This window comes from Arachis duranensis, chromosome 3 (genome assembly GCF_000817695.3).
Source record: "Arachis duranensis cultivar V14167 chromosome 3, aradu.V14167.gnm2.J7QH, whole genome shotgun sequence".
NCBI classification, from domain to species: domain Eukaryota; kingdom Viridiplantae; phylum Streptophyta; class Magnoliopsida; order Fabales; family Fabaceae; genus Arachis; species Arachis duranensis.
This window is the reverse complement of record NC_029774.3, coordinates 23797088-23819977: the sequence shown is the minus strand read 5'-3', so window position 1 is coordinate 23819977 and position 22890 is coordinate 23797088. Positions and strand designations below refer to the sequence as shown.

The following is a 22890-nucleotide window of genomic DNA, read 5'->3' as shown; positions in this document are numbered from 1 at the left end:
AACACTCAACAAAATCACTGCATATTCATAGTCAGCAAAACCAATTCATAAACCAATTCAACAATTAAATTAACAAGAATAACATTTCAACCAATTCAACATTTCAAGTTCAACCACTGCCATATTCTAATCAGATTCATAAATCAATCAACAACAAAATTAACAGAAATAACATCAATGAATCAACTATTAAAAATTAATATAGAATATTAGAATAACTGAAAAAAAAAAAAAGCGGAGGGAGGCGCGGCGAGAAGCGAGCAGCTGAGGCGAGCAGAGATGGAGGACAGAGGCGAGACGCGAGCAAACGAGGCGTTGGGTTGGTTGCAGTGATGGCGGACGACGACGACACGCTGCATGAACTAGTAAACACAGCTCGAGGCCTCGAGCACTCACCGGCGGAGGCGCGGCGAGACGCTGGCAGCCGACCACAGACAGAGGAGAGCAGCGACACGCGAGCACAGGACTCGGAGGATCCGGCGAGAGGCGCGGCGACTGCGGCGAGCGTGCGGTGGCGGTGAACGGAGGTGGACTGAGCCGCTGAGGTGACCTCTGATGGTGTCTGGGGGTAAGCCGGTAAGCTCCCAGCCGTTTGTGAGAGTGAGAGAGAAGGGGGTGTGGGGTTGTGCTTCAGAACTAGGGGGTTTCTTGAATCCGCCGGTTTACCGGTTTTGATAAAATCCGACCAAGTCAAACCGGTTCTTACCAGTTTTGCTCCTTATCTGGTCCAATGATCAGTTCGGACTTCGGACCGACCTAAAGCAGGATTGGCGATTTTTGCGATCCGACCGGCCGGATCAGTCCAATTTTTACAACTGTGTGCATATTATTGGACTAACGGATCACATTTTATTAGCTATTCTAAGAGAGTGAAAAAGGAATAAATAAATAAATAACCTAATTATGTTTTCTAGTCAAATTAAGGAATCTAATGTCTCTCTGCCACACAGCATGTTTGAAAAGGAATGAAGAATGAAAAGATATATCACACAATCTATATATGTTGGTAATGTACTTTAGAAATCCATTAAACCCCACCCCTAAAAAGAATATTAACCAAGGAAAAAAATCTAACATTAACAAGGCAGTTGAAGTAGTTGAATCAAATTCACTAATATAACGGTAACTAGTTCTTTAACTGTTGAAACTATTAAGCCTTAGAGCAAATACAAAAGTAGTGAAGCAAATTCAGTCTGAATAACAAGATCTTTTACATAAACTATTAAATATAAAATTGTTTATGCACTTTTACCTAATAACTTAAGTTTTAGAGATAAATAATTTGATAACAAATATTTTGAATATTTTAATTACTAACTTAAGGCTAATGCACTTAATTATGTGATGTGATGACATGTTGGAAGTGTCACCAATAAATATATCATTAAGAAACTTAAAACCATTACAGAGAATATATATTTCACTTGATCATTTTAATTCAAACAAAAGAATCAATTACAAAAATGATCAAATAATCAGATATCAATTGAATCAATTTGGTTTTTATTGAAAACTTTATTATAAATTAATGATTAATTGGAATTTTCAAAACTTTGAGAATAATTCATACATGACAAAGTTATTTCTAAAAATTGTATTCTTAGCAACAATATTTCTGGAAATAAAAATCAAGAAGAGATTTATCTTTATCCCTCTTTATTTAAGATTTGGATTCTCTAAAGTTTGAATTTTACCAAATCCCTTTATTTAAGCCATATTTATCATCTCAAACCATATTTAAGCCTCTATAATTGAACATAAAGCTCTAAGGCCCTTTACTTATTTACCAGCAATGATAGTTATAACTTTATAAGCTACACTGATTAAATAAAGGCTCACTACAATGTAAAGTATGTAAGATTAGCTAAAGCCTAATCAAATAAAGGCTCCTTGACAAGAAGATCAACTTTCTCATGAAGAAATTTTAGCACATCCTCTCGCCCTTCCTTTATAAGTAACTGTCTTAACTTGGCAAATGTTGAACCAGATGGTCGAATTCCATTTTCTATCATCTCTTCCATCAAAACACATGCTTTCATAGCATTGCCCTTTTGGCACAACCCATTGATGAGGACTGAATAGGTGTGCAAACTTGGGACAAACCGTTTTGACTTCATATACTTCCATATTTTCATAGCCATCTCTAGTTCATTTCTCTCGCAAAACATTTTTATCAACATTGTATAGGTATCAGCATCCGGTTCGCAAGACTTAACCATCCGGCGGAAGACCCTAAAAGCTCTATCAGTCTCTCCCTGGCTTATCAAACCGCTTATGATAACATTGCAGGTCCTTGAATTAGGATCAACACCATTGGATTCCATCTCTTGCAAAACTCGATGAACATTTTTGAATTTGTTTGCTTTACAGAAAGCACCAATCAATGCATTATACACCACAACATCTGGCTTGATCCCCTTGCTTTCCATCTCTATGAATGTGTTGATAGCATCTTCAATTCGATTTTCCACCCCATATGTGTGGACCAGGACACTATAAATAAAAGGAGTTGCCCCGCAATTGTTAGCATCCATTTCCTTTACTACCTCTACAGCTTCATCAACTCTTCCAGCTTTGCAAAGAATGTCAACCATTATTCCATATGTGACAATATCCGGATCACATCCCATGCAAACCATCTCTCTAAAAACCTCTCTTGCTTTCGGAAGACTCGGGGCCCTTCCCCATCCATCAAGCAATATGCTATAAGTTTTTGAGTCCGGGACAAAGCGATCCTTCATAGAGTCAAAGATCTCCTGAGCCTTTCTCACATTCTTGGACTTGCACAATGCACTTAGTAAACCGTTAAATGCAGCAAGATTTGGAGATATGTCATATTTTTCCATGACATTAAACGTATAAATGGCCTCATCTACCTTCTGAGCTCGGGCATACTTTCGCATGATGATACAGAAAGTCTCAATATTCAACATCCCCTTTTTCCTCATAGCATTGACAAGATCCCACATGATCTGGTATTGCCTTATTTTGGCCAAAGACTCAATCATCGAGTGATATGCCTTGACGTTGTGTGTGTAATTTCTCTGCTTCTCGGCCCACTCGAAGAACCGGAATGACAACATACCGGCATTCTCAAAACTCTTGAGGACACTCTGGACCAAATCCGGTGAAACTCTAACACCAGTTTGATTAAGAGCAGTGTCCAGTGCCATTGGAGGACATGACATCATAGTCTTGCATACCATTCTAGTTGCATCTGTAACCTCTTGAACTGGTTCACTTGTACAGTACAATTTGGCAAACAATACCCATTTGGATAATGGTTTTTTCCTGTTGTCAAAAACTCTGATCATTGTTCCTTCCAAATCAAACCTAATTCAACACAAATAAACAAACACATGGTGGGCATCACATGTTACTATATAATCTAGTGGTGGTTGTTTAATAGAACGTACTGCATAAACAAATATAATCTAGTGCACCATTTATGGGAGTGAATCAGCAATGACATAGTACAATGTTTCAATGTGCATTTTTATTTGACAAAACAACCTCGTCATTTGAGTTGCTTTTCAATACACTTGTTAAATCAATAGATAATCAACCATCAAACCGATTTTCAAGATAAAACTCAAAATGAAGCACCACTTCCAGATTTGACAAATGTCATATATCAAGGAGGTATGCTGTCATACTAAAAGGGATGACAATTCAGATCTCGGGGCAGGTTTTTTCAATGATTGACTGGGTATAGAGTGGATTTTAGGTAACATTTGCTGATTTATGTTTGGATATGGGGCAGGTGTTGGTAATGGCTCCCACGCCCTATTGTTAATTTAGTTTTATATGCTGTGTGTTAAGACTATTTTGATGTTCTAAGGCTATTTTGATGGATTGTAAGACTATCTCTATGCTATTTGTTGTTGTGAACAATTCAAAATTATTTTTATACTTAATTATATTTTTGAAGAATTTAATCATGTTTGGAATTTTATTTATTAATTTAGTTCAATTTGTTTATTTTCATGCTATAGTTTTTCTAAAGAGAAAAATTATAAATCAATTAAATTCCAAGGTTCCAACAGAGCAGGTACAGGACAGGTATACATACCTGCAGGTTTGGTGTGGGATAAAAATTAAGATATCCATAAGTAATGGAGCGGAGAATGGGCAATGCATAGGTGTTCAGGACGGATATGAGTACTCAAATACCCGTCTCACCCCGCCCCATTGCCATCTATATATACTAATAAAATTTTTGTTATATGACCATTATATTGTTAATATTAATCATTTTTTTCATGCTAATTCTCTATTTAACTGGTATATTATTTCGATCTAATAAGGATATGATAAATAATAAGTAATGGACAACATTTTTAAGCTTCATTTTGAATTTGGTTGTAACCAATTAATGTTCATGCTAGAAACATGAGTTTAGTGTGTTCAATAATGGTTAAAATCAAGAATATAAAATCTTGAAATCAATTACATTTTATTCAGTTTGGCCTAATAAGCATGATGTATCATGTCACTTTCTACTTGGCTAAATGGCGAACAGAATGGACTCACACTTCAAACAGTCAAAACTCATAAAGAGTGATAATTTTCAGTTCTTTATCAGAAGCTTCTTTACCGAACAAACTTTCTCTTATTTTCATGAGAAACCGACAAAAATATTTGAAAAAAAAAAGACAGTGGGTGAAGAAATGTACCAATTTAGCTATTGGAGTGGGAAAAAATCATTAGGAGGTTCCCCTTTTTCTTTCTATAGAAAGCTTAAATAATTTATTAGGAGGTTCCGCGACCAACCAAACCGAATTGAAATGCACTGTTATCAAAATGCCTAATATCACAACCAAGAAACAAACCAAGAATCAAGAACAAAATCAGAACAAATACCCAAGAACAAAATACAGTCTAGATCCAAGAATCACAACCAAAATCATAATAGTATTAATATTGAATAAAAAAAAGTTCAACAAGCATCAGAACAGAAAAAAAAATAATACAATAACAGAGAACAGAACAAATAATTACACAATAATAAAAAACAGTCCATCCATCAACCTTAACCAGGATTAGAAAAATCAGAACCATGAAACTAACGAAGAACAAAAATCATAAAATAATCAGTCCAACCATAAACCATAACCACAATCAGATTTTCTCAGGTCCAAGAACCACTAATCATCAAACCCCAGTAAAAATTGTGGATACAGATTTTTATTGCAATAAATTTCTTTCAAAAAAGAAAGGAAAATTCAGAACAGGGAAAAAAAAGGGCATGCAGTTACAAAATAGAAGAAAAAAAATCAAGAACCAACCTGAGGCAGGCGCAGATGCTCCATTCTTGATGATGCAGACAGAGAGTGGCAGAGTGCAGGGCGAAGTTGACTGTTTCACACTGCACTGAGGACATCATTGAGGCCCGACGACACGGCGGATGCTGCTCCGAGCTGCTGCTGCTGCGTGGCCAACGGCGGCTCTGAGGAAGGGAAAAGGGGAGGAAGCGACCGCTGGTATGGCGTCTCGGCGGCAGCTGCTATCCGGCGGATGGCGGAGGAGAGTGCCGAGGAGGTCTGGGCTCAGCACTTCAGCAGAGTGGAATTGAAAATGAGGATTGGGGCTTTCGAGGGTTGAGAGGCGCTGTTGGCAAGATTCTGAAAATCGAACCATCAATCGAACCTCTCCGGTTTAACCGATTTAACTGGAATAATTATTTTATGAGTATATAGTATATACCCATTTTAATTTTCAAAAAATTTCGTATCAGATATTTTAGTCTCTAACTAAAATTAATTACTCAATTAGTTCTTAACAATTAACTCCGTCAGTTATTTAGGTAATGTTATTTTTGAAGACAGGATAGAACATGATACTAAAACAGAGACAATAAAACAGAAATAATAAAATTTATGTTTTATATATTGTGTTTAGATACGATAGACAATGCACTAATATAATGTCTGTATTATATTATGTTTGAATAGACATAGACAAAATTAAAATATTATACAAAATAACTAAAATAGACATGTCTCTAGGGGTGGCAACACTACCCGAACCCGCGGGTACCCACCCCGCCCCTACCCGTTCGGGGCGGGTAATTACCCGCACCTGCACCGGAGCGGGTTTTAACGGGACCGGGTAGAAGCGGGGCGGGTTCGATGCGGGTTTTTGTTGAGCGAGGCGGGGTCGGGTAGAGCAAAAATCCGCCCCTACCCGTCCCATTGCCACCCCTACATGTCTCTCTCCTTGCCCTAACCCCTCCCCAAACACCAACTCAGTCTCTCTTCTTCATCAATTTTTAAAATCTAAAAATCTGAAAAATCTAGCTAAACTCCTTTTCTAAAAATCGCGAAGGGATTAGGGGAATAGGTTTCTTTCCATTTGCGTCTTTTGCGGCACCAATCCTCACAAGGATCTCCCTCCGAAGCCCATCAAGTTCAAGGACACACTCGGTTACAAGTGACTCCTTGATTCCCTTCAGCTCGATGGATCGGTAATCTCAAATCTCCTCAATTATATATAATCAGTTTTCTACTTATCAATTTGTTGAAATTGTTCTCTTATAGTGCTGGAATTTGGGAAATTGTATGTAGCACTTTGATGAATTTTTATGCATAATTTGTGCAAATTATTTAACTAGGTGTGGTTTAATTGGCGTGGTTGTGGATCTATGCTATTTACATGTACAACTACTTAGAATATTTACATATAATTAACCCATCATATCTCTTGTTAAAAGAAAAAAGAAAAATTCTAGAACTGTGAGATAAATCCATTTAAATGTGATCTAAAATTTCATGACAATGACTTATGAATCTTGGATTGTAAATAGGCCATTACTTCTTTCTTGCATTTTCCATTATTTCTAAACTTCCTAACATAATTTTACAATATTTTAAATTTTTTATTACAGTTAAATTCGCTTGTTAGCTTTAGACTTTTTATTCATAGTATTTTTTTTGACATTTCTAAACAATAGAATCATTTCCTAACTTGTTGAAGCACAACTCTTTTTTTTTTTCATACAATTGGCCATATAATGTTTAAGCTGCTAATAACATGGTTCTCTTAAAATTTTGGGTGTCATCATTGATGCATGACCAACTTTTGGAGATAGATAGTGTTTTACTCAAATTTTTGTTAATGTTTAAAAGAAAATGTGAGTATTTCAATGTCGCAATTGTAACGTCAAATAAAATTAAAAGGAATAAAAGTAACAAATAAACAAATAAATGTAAGGTGCCGGTGGCAAAGTAAATTGTAGAAATTGAAACAAACAGGAAATTAAAAAGAAGATGAAAGAAGAAATATGAACGTAAAAGAAAAAAAGACGTAAAAGTAGAGGAATTTTATTAATAAAAACTGGGAAAAAAAAGTACAACAGAGGAATTACTTAAGATTCTCAGTTTTACTCTGTGATGTCAGGGAGGCTAAGAGCGTTTTTGAGTCTCCAAGTGTTTCCCAAGAAGAACTGAACTGATTACAATATTTTCCTAAAACTCTATTTATAGACTAGCCTAATATCAGTTAACAGTTACCATTTGTACACCACTTGCAGAAAATTTGAATTTCTTGTAACTGTTCCCGCACTTCTTGCTTGATGTTAATTTCAAAATTTAAATAAATAACCAACTATCAAATGATTTAATTTAATTTTAAATAGATATAAATATTATATATAGGAACATTACCAAATAACTAATTATTTATTTTTATAATTTTCTTATAAAAATAATATTTTGTCTAACACTAAGTGATAATAATTTTTTGCCTAACAAGATGCCTCCAAGATTTTTCACTTGAAGATATGCAATGATTGAAAGTGAGAAAACTTAGTTGTTTAGTGACATTTTTCTTATTTTTGATATTGAAAGTCAATTGACATTTTAGACACATCCACTTGACAGATTAAATGCCTACTAGTAATAGACTTAACAGAATTTTTAAGTCTATAAAATTTTTACATTAATAATTGAACTGTCAACGGGGTCTATTCTTTTGTATGAAATTTTTAAGTGTGTTAAATGATATCTGTTCTAATTTCGGCACATTAAATGTGTATCAATTGACCTTTGTTTTGACCTTTAATATTTCAATTAAGAGTTTTTTGACACACACTTTCATTGTTTTAATTGACACAATTTTCCTAACTTCAGAAGTAACAGAATCTTAACTTTGTGAAGTCGTTTCTTTCATATGTTAAACTCTAGGTGTCAATTAAATTTGATAAAATTTCTAATCCTATAAAATCTCCAACATTTTAATAATTTTGACTCCAAGCGCTAATAGACTCAACAGAATTTCTAAGTCAATTAGGCTTTTGTATTTATGAAGTACATACCCAAATGTCAATGAGAGATTATTTTTTTTCATTTCAATCTCTTTTTTCTGCACCAAGAAACCAAAAAAATTTCCTGCACTCAAACCAAAAGCACATTTTAAGGGATTCATTTTCAATTTATGCTTTCTCATTCTTTCAAATGCTTTTTTTAAATTTTATAAATGCTCTTTTATAGCATTTGATTTGACAACCACATCGTCAACATAAATTTCCATAAAATTTTCAATAAAGTCATGAAAAATTTTATTCATCGCTCTTTGATAAGTTGCACCAGCATTTTTGAGCCCAAATGGCATCACAACCCATTCAAAAGTTCCTAAAGCACCTAGACACCTAAGTGCAGTTTTTGACATATCTTCCTCAACTATGTATATTTGATTATAACCTGAATATCCATCCATAAAACTTAACATTTCATGACCAGCAGTAGAATCTATCAACATATCAGCTATAGGCATTGGCTATTCATCTTTTGGTGTTGCAGAATTTAAATCTCTAAAATCAATGCAAACCCTTAATTTTCCATTCTTTTTCATGACATGAACAATATTAGAAATCCAGTTGACATACCTTGCTGTTCTTATAAACTTAGCCTTAAGAAGTCTTTCAATCTCTTCTTTAATCTTCTGCATGACTTCAAGAGCAAATCTCCTTGGTGGCTGCTTGACAGGTTTAACATTGGCTTTCAATGGCAATTGATGTTCTACTAATTCACGACTCAAGCCTGGCATCTCTGCATAATCCCATGCAAAACAGTCGCAATATTCTTTCAAAATCGCCACCATTTCTTTTTTTTTTGAAATCATCTGGCAGCATCTTGTTCACATATGTTGGTCTAGGATAATCTCCGTTACCAATATCTACTTCCTCCAGAGGATCCTGCACCTCAACCTTTTTTACAGTGTCATTGTTATTCTTTTCAAAACCTAAAGGACTATCATCATATATACAATCATAAGGTACACTATCAATGCACCATTATCTGTCAGCCATATAGGCTGACAGCCGAGCCAGTTGGCTCGTCAAGCTCATCCAAGTTTCTCCTGAGGCTGTATCTGCCCCGGCCTTAGGGACCAAAATAAAGCCATTCATATCTATTTTGCACATCTCAATACTTTCAAGATTAAATACCTTGCTGTCAACTGTCAGCGGCTTGACTCCAGGATTATACATCCTGAACTCCACATGCATCTCATCATAGTAATAGGTACTGTTGTCAGCAAGAACTTCTTCCACTCCTCCATCTTCATTCCAGAAAATCAATTTTTGATGTAAAGTGGATGGAATAGCACCCATTCTATGAATCCAATCACGTCCCAAAAGCAAGTTAAAACCAGCCTTTGAAGGAACTACATCATAACAATCATCTTCTAATGACTCTACTTCCTGGACTTGACTATACTCCTCAGGCAGTATTGACACCACAGCTATAGGTTGCTTAACACCAAATATTGCTTCTAAGCTGTCATCAAAACCAATGTCAAAATTATCAGTAATTAAATCTTCATCCTTTTCTCTCTTATTTTCAACCATTAACCTCTTCCCATTAAGATTCTTCTTGACATTTTTATTGCATTTAGGGTGATTAGAAGAATTGCCTGTTTCTGCAGACTTGGCCATGGTTGGCAAAGGAGGAAAATCTACTCTGTGTCCCTTGTATGGATCCAAAGAAACATACTCAGGTATATTCTCCTTCTGCTCAAAAGTTGTAAAAGGAGAATATTTTGGAATATTTTGAAAATTTGGCCAAGGAGAATAATTAGAAACCTGCTGCATGTTAGGATTATAACAAGAATAAATTGGCTTTGAGGGAATAGGCACATTTTTTGGAATATATATACTACCTCCGTCTTGTGCATGATTTATGTTCCATAACTGAGACTCATAGTACCTGGGCTTGAAAGGTCTAGGCTTCACCCATTTGTTTTTTCCTCTTGCAAAAGCAGTAGGTTGATTATGCACATTTCTCACATTTTGGACCCATTTATTGTTTGAAATTTTGGTGGGAGGAACTCTTGTCTTTTGAGAAAATCCATCAGGTTTTCCATCAATCATGACCACAGTCTTCATCTTCTAGTTGACAGGTTGTACCCCAGTATTGTTGACGCACTTGTTCAAAGGAGTTTGACCGCCCAACTTTTGTTTTCCCTCAGCTATTTTCTGCTTTAGCTCGTTAGTTTCATTTTCTTTTTCAGCAATCTTCTTTCTTAACTCAGCCTTTTCTTTCTTTTCAACTTTGTACTTTTCAAACTCTTTTGCAGCTTCCTTGTCAAAAACAGCATTGCACTTTGGGCACATGGCGATGGTGCTATCAGATTCTTTAATTCTCAACAAAAAATCTAACAAATCCTCACCAGGATGAGGATAAATTGTCTTCTTGTCTTGCTCAAAGATCCTCAGGTCTTTATCTTCATCTTTAGCACTAACTATTGTGGCATCAACTTCTACCATGTTGATTGACAAATTGAATGGCTCAACATAATTTAACTCAGCAGCAAATGGTTCAGTGTCCACCTTCATAGTAGTTTTATCCTCAAACTTCAATCTTCCTTCCTCAATTGCTTTTTGTATCAAGTCCCTGAAACGGACGCAATTATTAGTGGTATGCAAAAATACCTGATGAAACTTACAAAATTTCTTATTCTTTATTTCATCAGTTGTAGGCATCTTTTGTCCTTCAAGTAAAATAAGCTGCTTATCTTTTAATAAAACCTCAAATATTTGATCTGCCTTAGAAATATCAAAAGAATAAGTGTTATTTTCAACTTTAGAATATGAAGAAACTTTTTCTTTTCCTTTAACAGGCTTCAAAGATTTGCATACATAAGGAGGACCCCCACGTAATTTGGAATATAAATCTCTTTCTCATCTGAATCACTACTATCGGAAAAACAATCAACATATGCGACCTTTTTTGAACCCTTTTTAAAATTTTCTTTTTCTTTCTTAATTTGTTCTATCTGTCTTACTCTCTCAACTAATTGGAAAAGATCTAAAGTATGTTGTTTAACAAGTTTCTTCCTAACTCCAAATTCTAGCCCATTAATAGCCATTTTGACAACTTCAGATTCTGGAATCGGAGTAAAATATTTATTCCTCATGTTTCTAAACTGCGCCAAATAAGTATCAATGGATTCTCCTTCTGCACGTTTGACAGAGAATAAATCCGTAAGACTAACTTTCAATTCACCTCGGAAAAATTGATCATGAAAATTTCTTTCTAACTACGTCCAAGAATGAATAGAATTTGGTCTCAAGTTGGAGAACCATGTAAATGCATTTTTTGTTAAAGAAGGAAAGTATCTCATCTTGAGATATTCATTAGAAGTTGCTTTCCCAATTTCAACAGTATATCGAGCAATATGCTCTATTGTAGACTCATTTTCTTCTCTAGAAAATTTTGTAAGGGATTTTGGAATTTTTCAACCCCTTGGGAGCTCTGCTTGTTGGACACATTCAGAAAAAGCAGACACAAAATATGGCACATTTAAGCAACCAACATTAAATTCCAAACGGTTTAACACTTGTTCAACATTTCTTGCTAGATTATATTGCCCCCTAAGTTGTTTTGCCTAAGTCTTTCTAACATATCATCAGCATTTTGACCATGTCTAGGTATATGGACATCATAATTAGGAATTGCTCCACCATTTTGATTGACATTATCAAATCTTAAACCCTGTTTATCATTTTCTTCTAAATTTACCACAGTAGCAATCCTATTGACTTGCCTATTTAATTGTTCAATTCTAGTATTTGTATTTTCTAAAAGAGGATTTAAAACTGTCACCATTTGATGAGTTAACATGTTTACTAGATCATGGTGGCTTTCATCCATCAGTTGCCTAATATTTGCTAAAGATCCCACAATTTGACTAGGTTGATTAACAGACATTGCTCTTGACATGTCAGGAAATACAGGTCTGGAATTTTCTACCCTAGTGACACTGGATGTAGTAGAATTAGATGCACTGTTATTTCCTGTATTAATAGAATGTGAAAAATTTTGTTGTGATACGTGTGAACCTGACGTCCCAGAAACAGGTACATTTGACATGCCATATGGATTTTGATAAATATGATTTTGAAAAGTTGAGTAGAGAGGCACAGGCAATCCTTGTGTCACCATGGAGGGGACATACCCCGGTGGCAAGCCATATGGCGGCCACCCCATGGTATTATGTGAGTTGCATTTAACCCTGTATGGGCATGGCCAACGCCATCATGCCTCACTGACATCAAGGTAGGCTCTGCGTTTGAAATCACAGGAGAATTTTCGGATTCATTTCCTCTAATCTCATCACTAGAAGTAGAAGAAGATGCTACAAAAGTATTTGACATGTCAACTGACGCTGATTTTCTTGGCTCTGGACGCACGAACTTACCACTGCGCAACCACATGCAAACTCAAAAACTCCTGGTTTTCCTTTTGACAATTACAATCTATTGACAAAGTCCCACTGGGCATATCAATTTGTTTTACTCAAATTTTTGTTAATGTTTAAAAGAAAATGTGGGTATTTCAATGTCGCAATTGTAACATCAAATAAAATTAAAAAGAATAAAAGTAACAAATAAACAAATAAATGCAAGGTGCCGGTGGCAAAGTAAATTGCAGAAATTGAAACAAACAGAAAATTAAAAAGAAGATGAAAGAATAAACATAAACGTAAAAGAAAAAAAGACGTAAAAGTAGAGGAATTTTATTAATAAAAACTGGGAAAAAGAAAAGTACAAGTGTTTGAGTTCAGACTTCAGAGGAATTACTTAAGATTCTCAGTTTTACTCTGTGATGCCAGGGAGGCTAAGAGCGTTTTTGAGTCTCCAAGTGTTTCCCAAGAATAAGTGAACTGATTACAATATTTTCCTAAAGCTCTATTTATAGACTAGCCTAATATCAGTTAACAGTTACCATTTGTACACCACTTGCAGAAAATTTGAATTTCTTGTAACTGTTCCCGCACTTCTCGCTTGTGTTAATTTCAAAATTTAAATAAATAACCAACTATCAAATAATCTAATTTAATTTAAAATAGATATAAATATTATATATAGGAACATTACCAAATAACTAATTATTTATTTTTATAATTTTCTTATAAAAATAATATTTTGTCTAACACTAAGTGATAATAATTTTTTGCCTAACAGATAGTAATTTTGCTTTATATGCAAAGCACCACAATACATAATCTAAGGCATTATTGATCCACTTAAATGGTTCAGATTGACTAAGATAGAGTGCTCTACGATTAAGTTAATGAGAAATTCTCAAGAAAATTTAGTAAGATCTCACAGATTCATTCCATATGGGAACTTCGTATTTTTATGGAACAGTTGGCAAGGATTTAGATATTTTCAAATTCTTATTCATAACTTCTTCTCCTTTCATTTATTCTTTCTTTCTTTCTTTTTTTTATCTTCTTATTTTGTTTTGTTTTGTTTTTTTTGTGGTTTTTTTTCAATGAAAAGTGAAGTATGTGGAATTTGAAGAAGTCAATAAACCTCATTATCTGCCCAATACAAACCTCCATTAACATATGCATTGATGCATCATCCAAAATTAGTGTCTTTGTTTATACTCCACCTAAATCCGCTTTACAGTAAGTACAATTACAGTACTAGTAAAAGGATAGTTTGTATATGGGGGTCTTGAAAATGTGCTGCTGTGAAATGAGTTTTGGTTTCAAGTCTCTTAATTTATTATAATTAATGTTTCTGAAAGAACATATTCAAGAGTCTTCATTTTTGGATATTTATGGCTAATTATCTTTGGATTCTCACTGATTGATATTCACAGAGCAATTTGAGTTCTGTGTTGGCATTGCATGTTTGATGGAGGAAGAATATTGTATAAATAGAGATATAATAGGTGAGAAACATGGATTGGCTGGACAATTTGGATTTTCGAAATTGGTTGCTGAAATAATTGTTTTTGGATTAATATTCTACAATTGAGGAGAACCTAAGCTACCCTATGTCTCCGATATCTGCTCCCTAAGATTTAATAAGGCATGCATATTTGAATAGTATTTGCCTTCTTTGCTTAAAATTTTCAAAAAAGTTGTATCATGCACCCTTGCTTCCTCCTATTCAAAGTGTTCAATATTCACTTACTCATGCTCCTACACGTCATCTCAAAGCATGCATGCATGTTGCACTATGATGCTGCAGAGAACATCAATCCCACATAGATGAAGCATCAGACTTAGCATCCATGAAGTTGAAATGCAGTGGTAATATAACACTTGGACAAAAAAGGTGGGATACGGGATTACCAGAGTCGCACCTATATAGCCAATATTTACTACTAGATAAAATTTACATTTTAAGAGTTTATGTCATCAATAATAAAAGAATTATGGCAGTGCCTTTTTTTTGGGTATAAAAATAGTTTTGGTAATTTGTTTGAAAATAATGTTTTCGTGTGCTTTTGCAGGAGATGGTGGCACCTATGGAGGAGGATGAGTGAATCTAAAGATGAGATTCTCTTATCTGAGCTGCTAGATTTGGAAAACGAGGAATGGAATGTGGTTAGGAAGTTAATCAAATCCTAGTTCTCTCCACTTAGTTGAAAATGGTAATGATTGAGAAGCTTAAAGTTGGAAGTGTGGGACCCATTCCCTGTATACCAACCACATAAGCGGTAGGAACTTGACAAGACCATTGATCATCTCTTTTCTTCTCTTCCACTTCTCTGTTTCTCAGAGCAGCATGCAGGACAAAGCGAGCCGATTACATTTAATTTCAGCACCATCTGCAATGCCTGCAACTAGCAATTTGAGGAGTGTAATATAGAACCCAGTTAGGTGACCTTTACTATATAAAGTGTCTCTCATTCTAGCAATTTGAGGAGTGTAATATAGAACCCAATTAGGTGACCTTTGCTATATAAAGTGTCTCTCATTCTGTGAATTGCTGTTTTACTATTCTTATTGGTATTTTTACACTAGCTTAACAAAAGAAACTTCATCATGTTGAAAAAAAATCTGAAACTAATCTTGTTCTAATTTTCAAACTAAATTCTGCATTTAAACATACAAAAGAAACTCCCGCACAATTGAACTGAAATCCAAAATTAATTACAACTTATATGCAGTAATGTTAAACAAAATTATGTACTATTTTTAACTAAAATTCTGCATTAACATTAACAAAAGAAACATGGCTACACATATTGGAAACTAACTCTGCACAAAATACCAAGTTGTTCTAAGTCTAAGATACCAAATTCTGCTAACAACACTTATTATCTATTAACATATGCCAAATTGATAAGTCTAAAAAACAAAATATACTATAAATCCAACCTCCAATTTTCTTTCTTGAAAAAGAGATTAACTCTAAGTATGCAATATAGCTCTAACAAATCCAGTTTTTTGACTATCTCCTAGTGAACAAAAGGTTTTTTTCAACTGAGAATTTATGGAGAACTTGAGTACAATAGAAATAATTTTATCATCAGTGAACCCAAGCTCGCTAAGCATGTCACCAACCTTTTTTTCCTCCTGAGTCTTTACCATAGCTTGAGCAAAAGCATCAAAACGCTTTCCCTGTTGGTCGAACACATACTTCAGGGTGTCAGTTAACTCCTTCATCATCTTTGTATCCTTTACCCCTTTAGATGCATATGGATTTTTCCTTATTTCTTCTCAGAAGATGAAGGCACAGAATTCGATTGTTGGAGTAGGGAATCACTGAAATCATGGCTTGAGTTAAACATATCCATATCTTCTGCATCCACTTCTTCATTTCCATCCTGTTGCACTTCTTCTTCAGCATCATTGTCGCATACAGCAGCAACTCCATTTTCCCAATCCTTACAAAATATTTTCTCCAAACGTGGATAAAGGGGAAAATACTTTCTTGGAGTATACAATCTTACTCCTTGTTTCTAGAAAACAAATAAAAGATCATCAAAGAGGGATAGAACTAATTGTCAAATAGAATAAAATTAGTGAATCAAATCAAACATGAAAATTAACCTTCATATACGCAGCTAGAATCTCTTTGTTGTCCACAACCACGCATTGCTTCACATCATCCCATCCAAAACCGCTACAGGCTGCCATGTCAGCAGCAAAGTGATATTTTTCTTTTAGCCTCTTAACCTTGTTCTTTCAATGACTTATTTGAAAGCCACCACCTGAAAATCTCTCTGCAGTAAGCTTCTCAAAAGATCCAAGTTTAAACTGACCTGCATCAGCTATTCTTCCTTCATTGACAAGCTCCTCCATAAAACCAACAAATGTCTCAGTCTCTTCATCAGTCCAGACATGTCTGTCTATTTGTCTCTACTATCTAGATTAACTCAATCAAAATTTAAGTGAGCATCCTAAACACATTATGACATCATTTTAAATAAGTGGTATATGTAGTCAAAACACAACATCAATATTGATTACAGTTTCACTGTGAGGTCTTACAATAAATATTCAAGACAACAAATTATCAAAATAATTCAAATGAAACACATACAACAAGTAAACTAGCTAACTTATACGGCTATGCATCCACTCAGTGTACATTTCATGTGCTAAGTTATCTCGCCAAGCAGTCCATTCGTTGCTACCCTCTACATTGTCAATAATCTCATTGTCGACATCTTCATTACTACCATGCTCCTCTCTAATAATTACGTGGTCATTCTCAAGTAAGATGTCCTCTTCAGGATCGGAGTCCATATTAAGCCGAATAAAATTTTGCAGTAGACAACATGCAATTATTGTTCTATTCTGTGTCTTAATTTTGTAGAAATAAGGACTCCTCAAAATTGCCCATCTCTTCTTAAGTAAACTAAAACAACGCTCAATAATGTTCCTAGTTAAAGAGTGCTTCTTGTTAAAATATACTCGAAAGTTTCTAGGTGCATTTCTTCCATGGGCCCATTCTTGTACATGATATTGAGTTTGCCTATATGGTGCTAGAAATCCCTTGCAATTAGTATAACCAGCATCCACTAAATAATAATTCCCTATAAATTAAAAGATATAGGTTAAGAGGATTAAAAAATTTGTATGAACTAACATTTTGAAGTGTTTTTGTTACCTAAAACTTAACTATTACATACCAATTGGAATCTTGAGGTTATTACGACGTGAAATAGCATCTCTAAGAACTCTTGAATCCGATGCAGATCCTTCCTATCCACTAAGTATGTATACAAAATTCATATCTTGATTGCATACGCCTAGGACGTTGGTTGATATTTTACCCTTTCTTGTTCGGTATCTTGATTTATCTTCTTCAAGAACAGTCACATCTATATATGTTCCATCTAATGCTCCTAGACAACCCTAAACCAAAGAAATTTAAGTGTCAAGACTAACTCTACAAAATTATACATAAGACAAAACCACTCCAGCAGTTATTCACTAGATTTACCTTGAACCATTTTCATCGGGGATCTATGCAGTCATCTGGGACAGGAACAGCCTTTGCAAACAATAAGCTTTGAACACGTATAATCGAGTACAACACCTTATTGAAATACCTACTTATTGTTTCTCCTGACCTATAAAATCTAACTTGAAGTGTGCAATTTTTTTTATGATGAGCTAATATTATCAAAAATGTAATCACTTGCTCAGGTATACTTACACAACAATCATCACTTAATCCACCCTGAACTTTAAGTAACTCACATAATCTTCCTAATGCGTCTACACTCATCCTTAATTCCCAAATGCAATTTCTATCGCCTCCTCCTATTATGCGGTTTAACACATTTCGTCTTTAGGGATTAGTATTAATTTCTCTATTCCTAATAAACAAATGCCCTCTTTTCCTGTTTCTCAAATAGAAAAATACAAACATCAAAACTAATATCGAAACTGCCTCAAGCTCAGACTGAATCATAAAATAAGAAACAAAAATTGTGTAAATTGCTCAGAGCGGTCTAATGGTTCCATTATTCCCTAAACAACAAGTCAAAAATATAAATAATAAATTATAATAAAATTTACACAAAGACTAAAAATAATCACCAGCAAAAATAATAACAGCAACATAACCTCTAATTATTTTATTTTTGAATTCAAACAAATAAGAAGAGTTCAGTATAATTTTTTTTATTCATTCTTCCATTAAGAACAACATAGATATAACTTTGTCCATTCATTCATAGCATCATTAAAAAAATCACTAATTTTATCACACATACAATTCAAATAAAACACACATATAATTTTGTCTATTCATTCATTCATAGCATAATTATAAAACTCACCAATTTTGTCATACAAAATACAATCTTTTTTGTTCATATTTAATTTTTAGATTTTCAATTCACTTAGCATTATTTGGTTTCTCTGTAGGATCCTCCTTTTCAGCTTTAAGTTGGGCCATGCAAATGGTCGAATAGGTGGCATGCGTAAAAACTTGCAATGCTTTTATAAATGGGGGATTTGAAAATGATTCAAATAGATAATACCCAGAAAAATCGAAGCATTTGAGATTCTTGAAATTCAGATTGTGTTTTTGAGATTCAGCATGTGCAGAAACTAATTAAATAGCAAGTCACTTTGATTGATCAAACTACAACAACGAATTTAAGAGAGGGAGTGAGAGAGTGAGAGAGAGACCGACCTGAAAATGCAAAGTGAAGAGATTGTAGTTGCTACAAGGCGATTTTGAAGTCAGCTACAGAGACTAAAGAGACTACAAAGAGCAAGAACAAGATAGAACCAGACAGAGAATAGGGAAAAGAGAATAGCATAGAGGAGATCGGCGTTGCATCGAAGATGTAAAATTAGGGTTTTTCGATAGATATAAAAAAGGGCAATGATGGAATAATAAAAATATTTAAGGATAAAAAAGGAAGAAAAAATTATAAAAAAATCTGTGTCCATCTTGTCAAATGCCGTGTCCATCATTGTCCTCCGTGAAAAAGTGGACAAAAACATAAAAAATTGTCCTGGAGACAATTTGTTCAATGTCCATGTCCCTGCCAACAAACACTTTTTAAAATTGTATTGCCCATGTCTCTGTGTCCTGTCTTCGAAAATAAACGCTACCTTAGGTCCTTTACTTCGTCAACTTTAACGAAGAACAAAATAGTCCCCGACAACTGTAACAGGGGACAAAATAGTCCCTGATCCCCTCTGTTCAAAAATGATACTATTCTCTCCTAATTTCTATCATATCTCGCATAACACTAACAGTCTAACACTGTAACTTCAAGCTACACAATGCACACTCTATAACTTTAATGTTCATAAGGGAAAAAATTCTCAACTTGTTCTCAACCAATTCATACTCAGAAAACTAATGATTATGTCTCTCAACTACTTGTCGTCTTCGATGGATCCTATGAATCTAGACAACAAGTCTGATTTGTTAAGACTCGTCGTCATCGTTGTCATCTCCCTCATCTTCTGCCCTATCATCTCCATGACACCACATTGTCCACCACTCTGATCGCTTCCTTCAGCGTCCTCTCCGAACCAATGTTCAGTAATCGCTTCAGTTTCCATATGAATGGCAATGGCAACATTGCTCGTTGTATTGATAGCTTGGATGCGAGGTCAAAGCTGTCTGCCAACTTGGACTCCGGGAAAGAAGGAATGAAGCACTCGGTATCTATTTCAAATGAGAATTTGCATATGATGTCGAAGGAGAATATTCTCATGATGTCCTAATGTCCAACAATCTATATTTCTTGCCAAAGAGTCGAGAAAGGCGTCCCCTGAGGATAGCTATGGAAACTAGTCTTGAGGATGTCGTCGATGTTGTCGGGGTTGGAGATGATGTTATCGAAGATGTGGAAGTGGATGCTTCTAGTGGGTGAAGTGCATAGGAAGTGGATGTACCAGTCACAAAGATTTAGGAAGTATGTGGTCCATGACATGTTGAGGTAGGTGTGACACGTGTGGCAATTACACCACCACTAACTTTTAGCACCTCATGACCATACTAAGAAAAAGATGAAAAAGAAGACTATGAAGGTGAAGAAGGAGAGTGTGAATATTAGGGTTATGCGAGATATGATAAAAAAAAAGGGGGAAGAACAGTGTAGTTTTCGAATAAAAGGGTCAGGGATAATTTTGTCCTTTGTTAGAATTGTCAGGGATCATTTTGTGCCCTGTTAGAGTTGTCAAGGACCATTTTGTCTTCCATTAGAGTTGATGGAGCCAAGGACCTAAGTGACTGACGGAATTAATTGTTAGGGACCAATCGAGTAATTAATTTTAGTTGGGAACTAAAGTGTCTGGTTTAAAATTCTTTGAGGACCAATGGGTATATACTCTTATTTTAAAAAAAATAATAAATAAAATATAAATAAACACACTAAAATATATAAAATTTATTTGAGTGAGTTTTTAAGAAAATATTTTTTTTGAGTTATCTTTCTTAAAGAATATATACCTAAATAAGTCCTTAAAAAATTTTACATAGGACGTTTTCGTCTCTAAAATTTTTTATTACGGCAAGGTTCTTAAACTTTACAAAAATAAGACATAAATACTATCATTACACTTTTGAGGATCTATTTGTCTAAGTGAAAATAAGAGATAAGTCTCAAAGTAGTCCCTGAAGTTGCCCTTGAGTTTCAAAGTGATCACTGAAATTAATAATTTCTCAAATTCGCCCCCAAAATTGCACTCCAAGACTCATAGTAGTCTCTAAAATAATTTTCATCCATCCTTGCCACTAGAAAACTGAGCTGGACTGAAACGACATCGTTTTGTATTTATAAAAAAAACCTAATTCCCAATACGACGTCGTTTTATATTTATAAAAAAAAACCTAATCCCTAGTTATCTTCACCAATTCTCTTCTTCACACTGTTCTTCTTCTTCTTCAACTTCATAAGTAGCAACAACAACATCATCAGAACCAGCAAAAATCACAGAATTAAGAAAACTAATTACAAAAGATCACAAAAAAGAACCTGCAACAATCAGAAAAGATCAATTAATCTAAATAGCATCAATCAACCTAAATAGCAAAAATCACAAAAAAACAGCAATAATTACAGAATATAAAACAACAAAAAATCAACCATGGCAGCTACATTAAAACACAATCAGCAGCAGCAATAATCACCCAAAACATTAACAATAATGATTAAATAACTAAAAAATTAAAAAAGTTTACCTTGGCCACAAAGAAGAGAATAAGGATGCAGAGGGAGACAGAAAGGAGAACAGAGAGCAGACGACGACAAGTAGAGAGGGAGGGACTGTCAGCCGGGACAGTGGAGAGCGCCTGGAGCTGGCCATGAGAGACATTCTGTTTGTCGCCTGAAGCGCTTGCCGCTGTTGTGGAGCTATTGGTGGGCCTTAGAGTCGCTGGCAACTGCGGCGCGCTCGAAAGCGATGACGGTGGCAACGGAGGGGTGGTGGCGGTTGACGGAGCACTTGAAAATAGTAGAAAAGTGTGAAATCTAGACGGCGAGGTCGGAGAGCACCTCGATCTTGTGGTGGTGAGGGAAAGTTGATTGGGGAGTGTGAAAGACTAGGTTAGGGAGGGGCAACCGGCGCGACCCCAAAATGGAGGCCAGCGACAGAGAGGGTTGAGGAAAGCTTGCCTCTGCAGTTATGAGTGAGAGAAGGGGAAGAAAGGGCAGGTTGGGGAAGGGGAAGGGTTGGGGAAGGGAAAGGGGAGGCTCGGGGAAGGGTGGGACTTTAGTGTGTTTTTTTTTAATAAATATAAAACGACGTCGTTTTCAATGTTTCGATGAACGGAAAGTGTCTTAGGGACTAATATGAGTCCTGAAGTGCAAGTTTGAGGACAAAATTGAGTAATTATTAACTTCAAGGACTACTTTGAAATTCGAGTGCAACTTCAGGGACCACTTTGATGCTTAACTCGTGAAAATAATGAGTTTGACTAAGATAGGGACTTATATGTTTTACTTTTGTAAAGTTCAGAAACCTCAAGTAATAAAATTTTTTTAGGGACAAAAACGTCCAATGCAAAATTTCTTAGGAACCTATATGTGTATATACGTTTTTTTGAAAGATCTTGTAAAAAAGTAACATTTGGATATTTTATGCAAAAAGAAATTTTTTTATCTATCAATTATGTTTGGGTATAGCAATATAAAAATACTTTTTGTTTATTTATTATGTAAAAAATATTTTTTAAGAAAAATTTATCTTTTAAAAAAAATGTAAATGATAACTTCTCAAGGAAGATATTTTTTATTTTTTTAGTGTTTTTACTTTTATTAAAAAATTTATCAAATACACTAAAAAAAAAAATCTTTTTTATTGAAAAAACTTTTTTTATCAACTTAATGACACCCAAATAAATACATAGTCTAATATAAATCTTAAAATATTATCAACTATAATGTTATAATTTCATCCAAATACAAATTCAAAAGTCAAATAACAAAAAAACACAACCAATTACAATGTAAAAATTATCTTTGGTGGAAAAAGTAGAAAGTGGTTCTTAGAGGTCTAATATAAAATATGCTAATATTGTGACTCTCATTACTTCCATACGTAAGTTTTTTTTCTGCTGTGTGTACCCAAAACTTTTTAAAATTCAATTAGGTGCCCAAATAATTAAATAAATGAATGAGGGTTTGGATTTTTTTTTTTTGTCTTGGACTTAGTTTGAAA

At 34.6% G+C, this 22890-nt stretch overlaps 1 protein-coding gene and 2 long non-coding RNA genes across 4 annotated transcripts; 1 reads left to right on the top strand and 2 right to left on the bottom strand.

The window, feature by feature from the left end:
- Positions 1-1639: 1639 nt before the first annotated feature.
- LOC107478053 (pentatricopeptide repeat-containing protein At1g77360, mitochondrial) lies at positions 1640-5643 on the bottom strand. Of its 2 annotated transcripts, none has more exons than XM_016098176.3 (2): positions 5289-5643; positions 1640-3333 (listed from the first exon to the last, which is right to left on the bottom strand). In XM_016098176.3, the coding sequence occupies exons 1-2, from the start codon at positions 5384-5386 to the stop codon at positions 1872-1874; spliced, it is 1560 nt and encodes a 519-aa protein (XP_015953662.1). In that variant the 5' UTR covers positions 5387-5643; the 3' UTR covers positions 1640-1871. The 2 variants fall into 2 exon arrangements, with proteins under 2 accessions (XP_015953662.1, XP_015953663.1); XM_016098177.3 differs by having other exon boundaries at positions 1640-3291.
- Positions 5644-6221: 578 nt separating this feature from the next.
- On the top strand, positions 6222-15229 carry LOC110279068 (uncharacterized). The gene is made up of 2 exons (XR_002371959.2): positions 6222-6466; positions 14754-15229. It is a non-coding gene; the product is annotated as an uncharacterized LOC110279068 (long non-coding RNA).
- A 1693-nt stretch (positions 15230-16922) lies between these two features.
- LOC127745801 (uncharacterized) lies at positions 16923-18176 on the bottom strand. The gene is made up of 3 exons (XR_008007374.1): positions 17699-18176; positions 17385-17610; positions 16923-17288 (listed from the first exon to the last, which is right to left on the bottom strand). It is a non-coding gene; the product is annotated as an uncharacterized LOC127745801 (long non-coding RNA).
- Positions 18177-22890: the final 4714 nt, after the last annotated feature.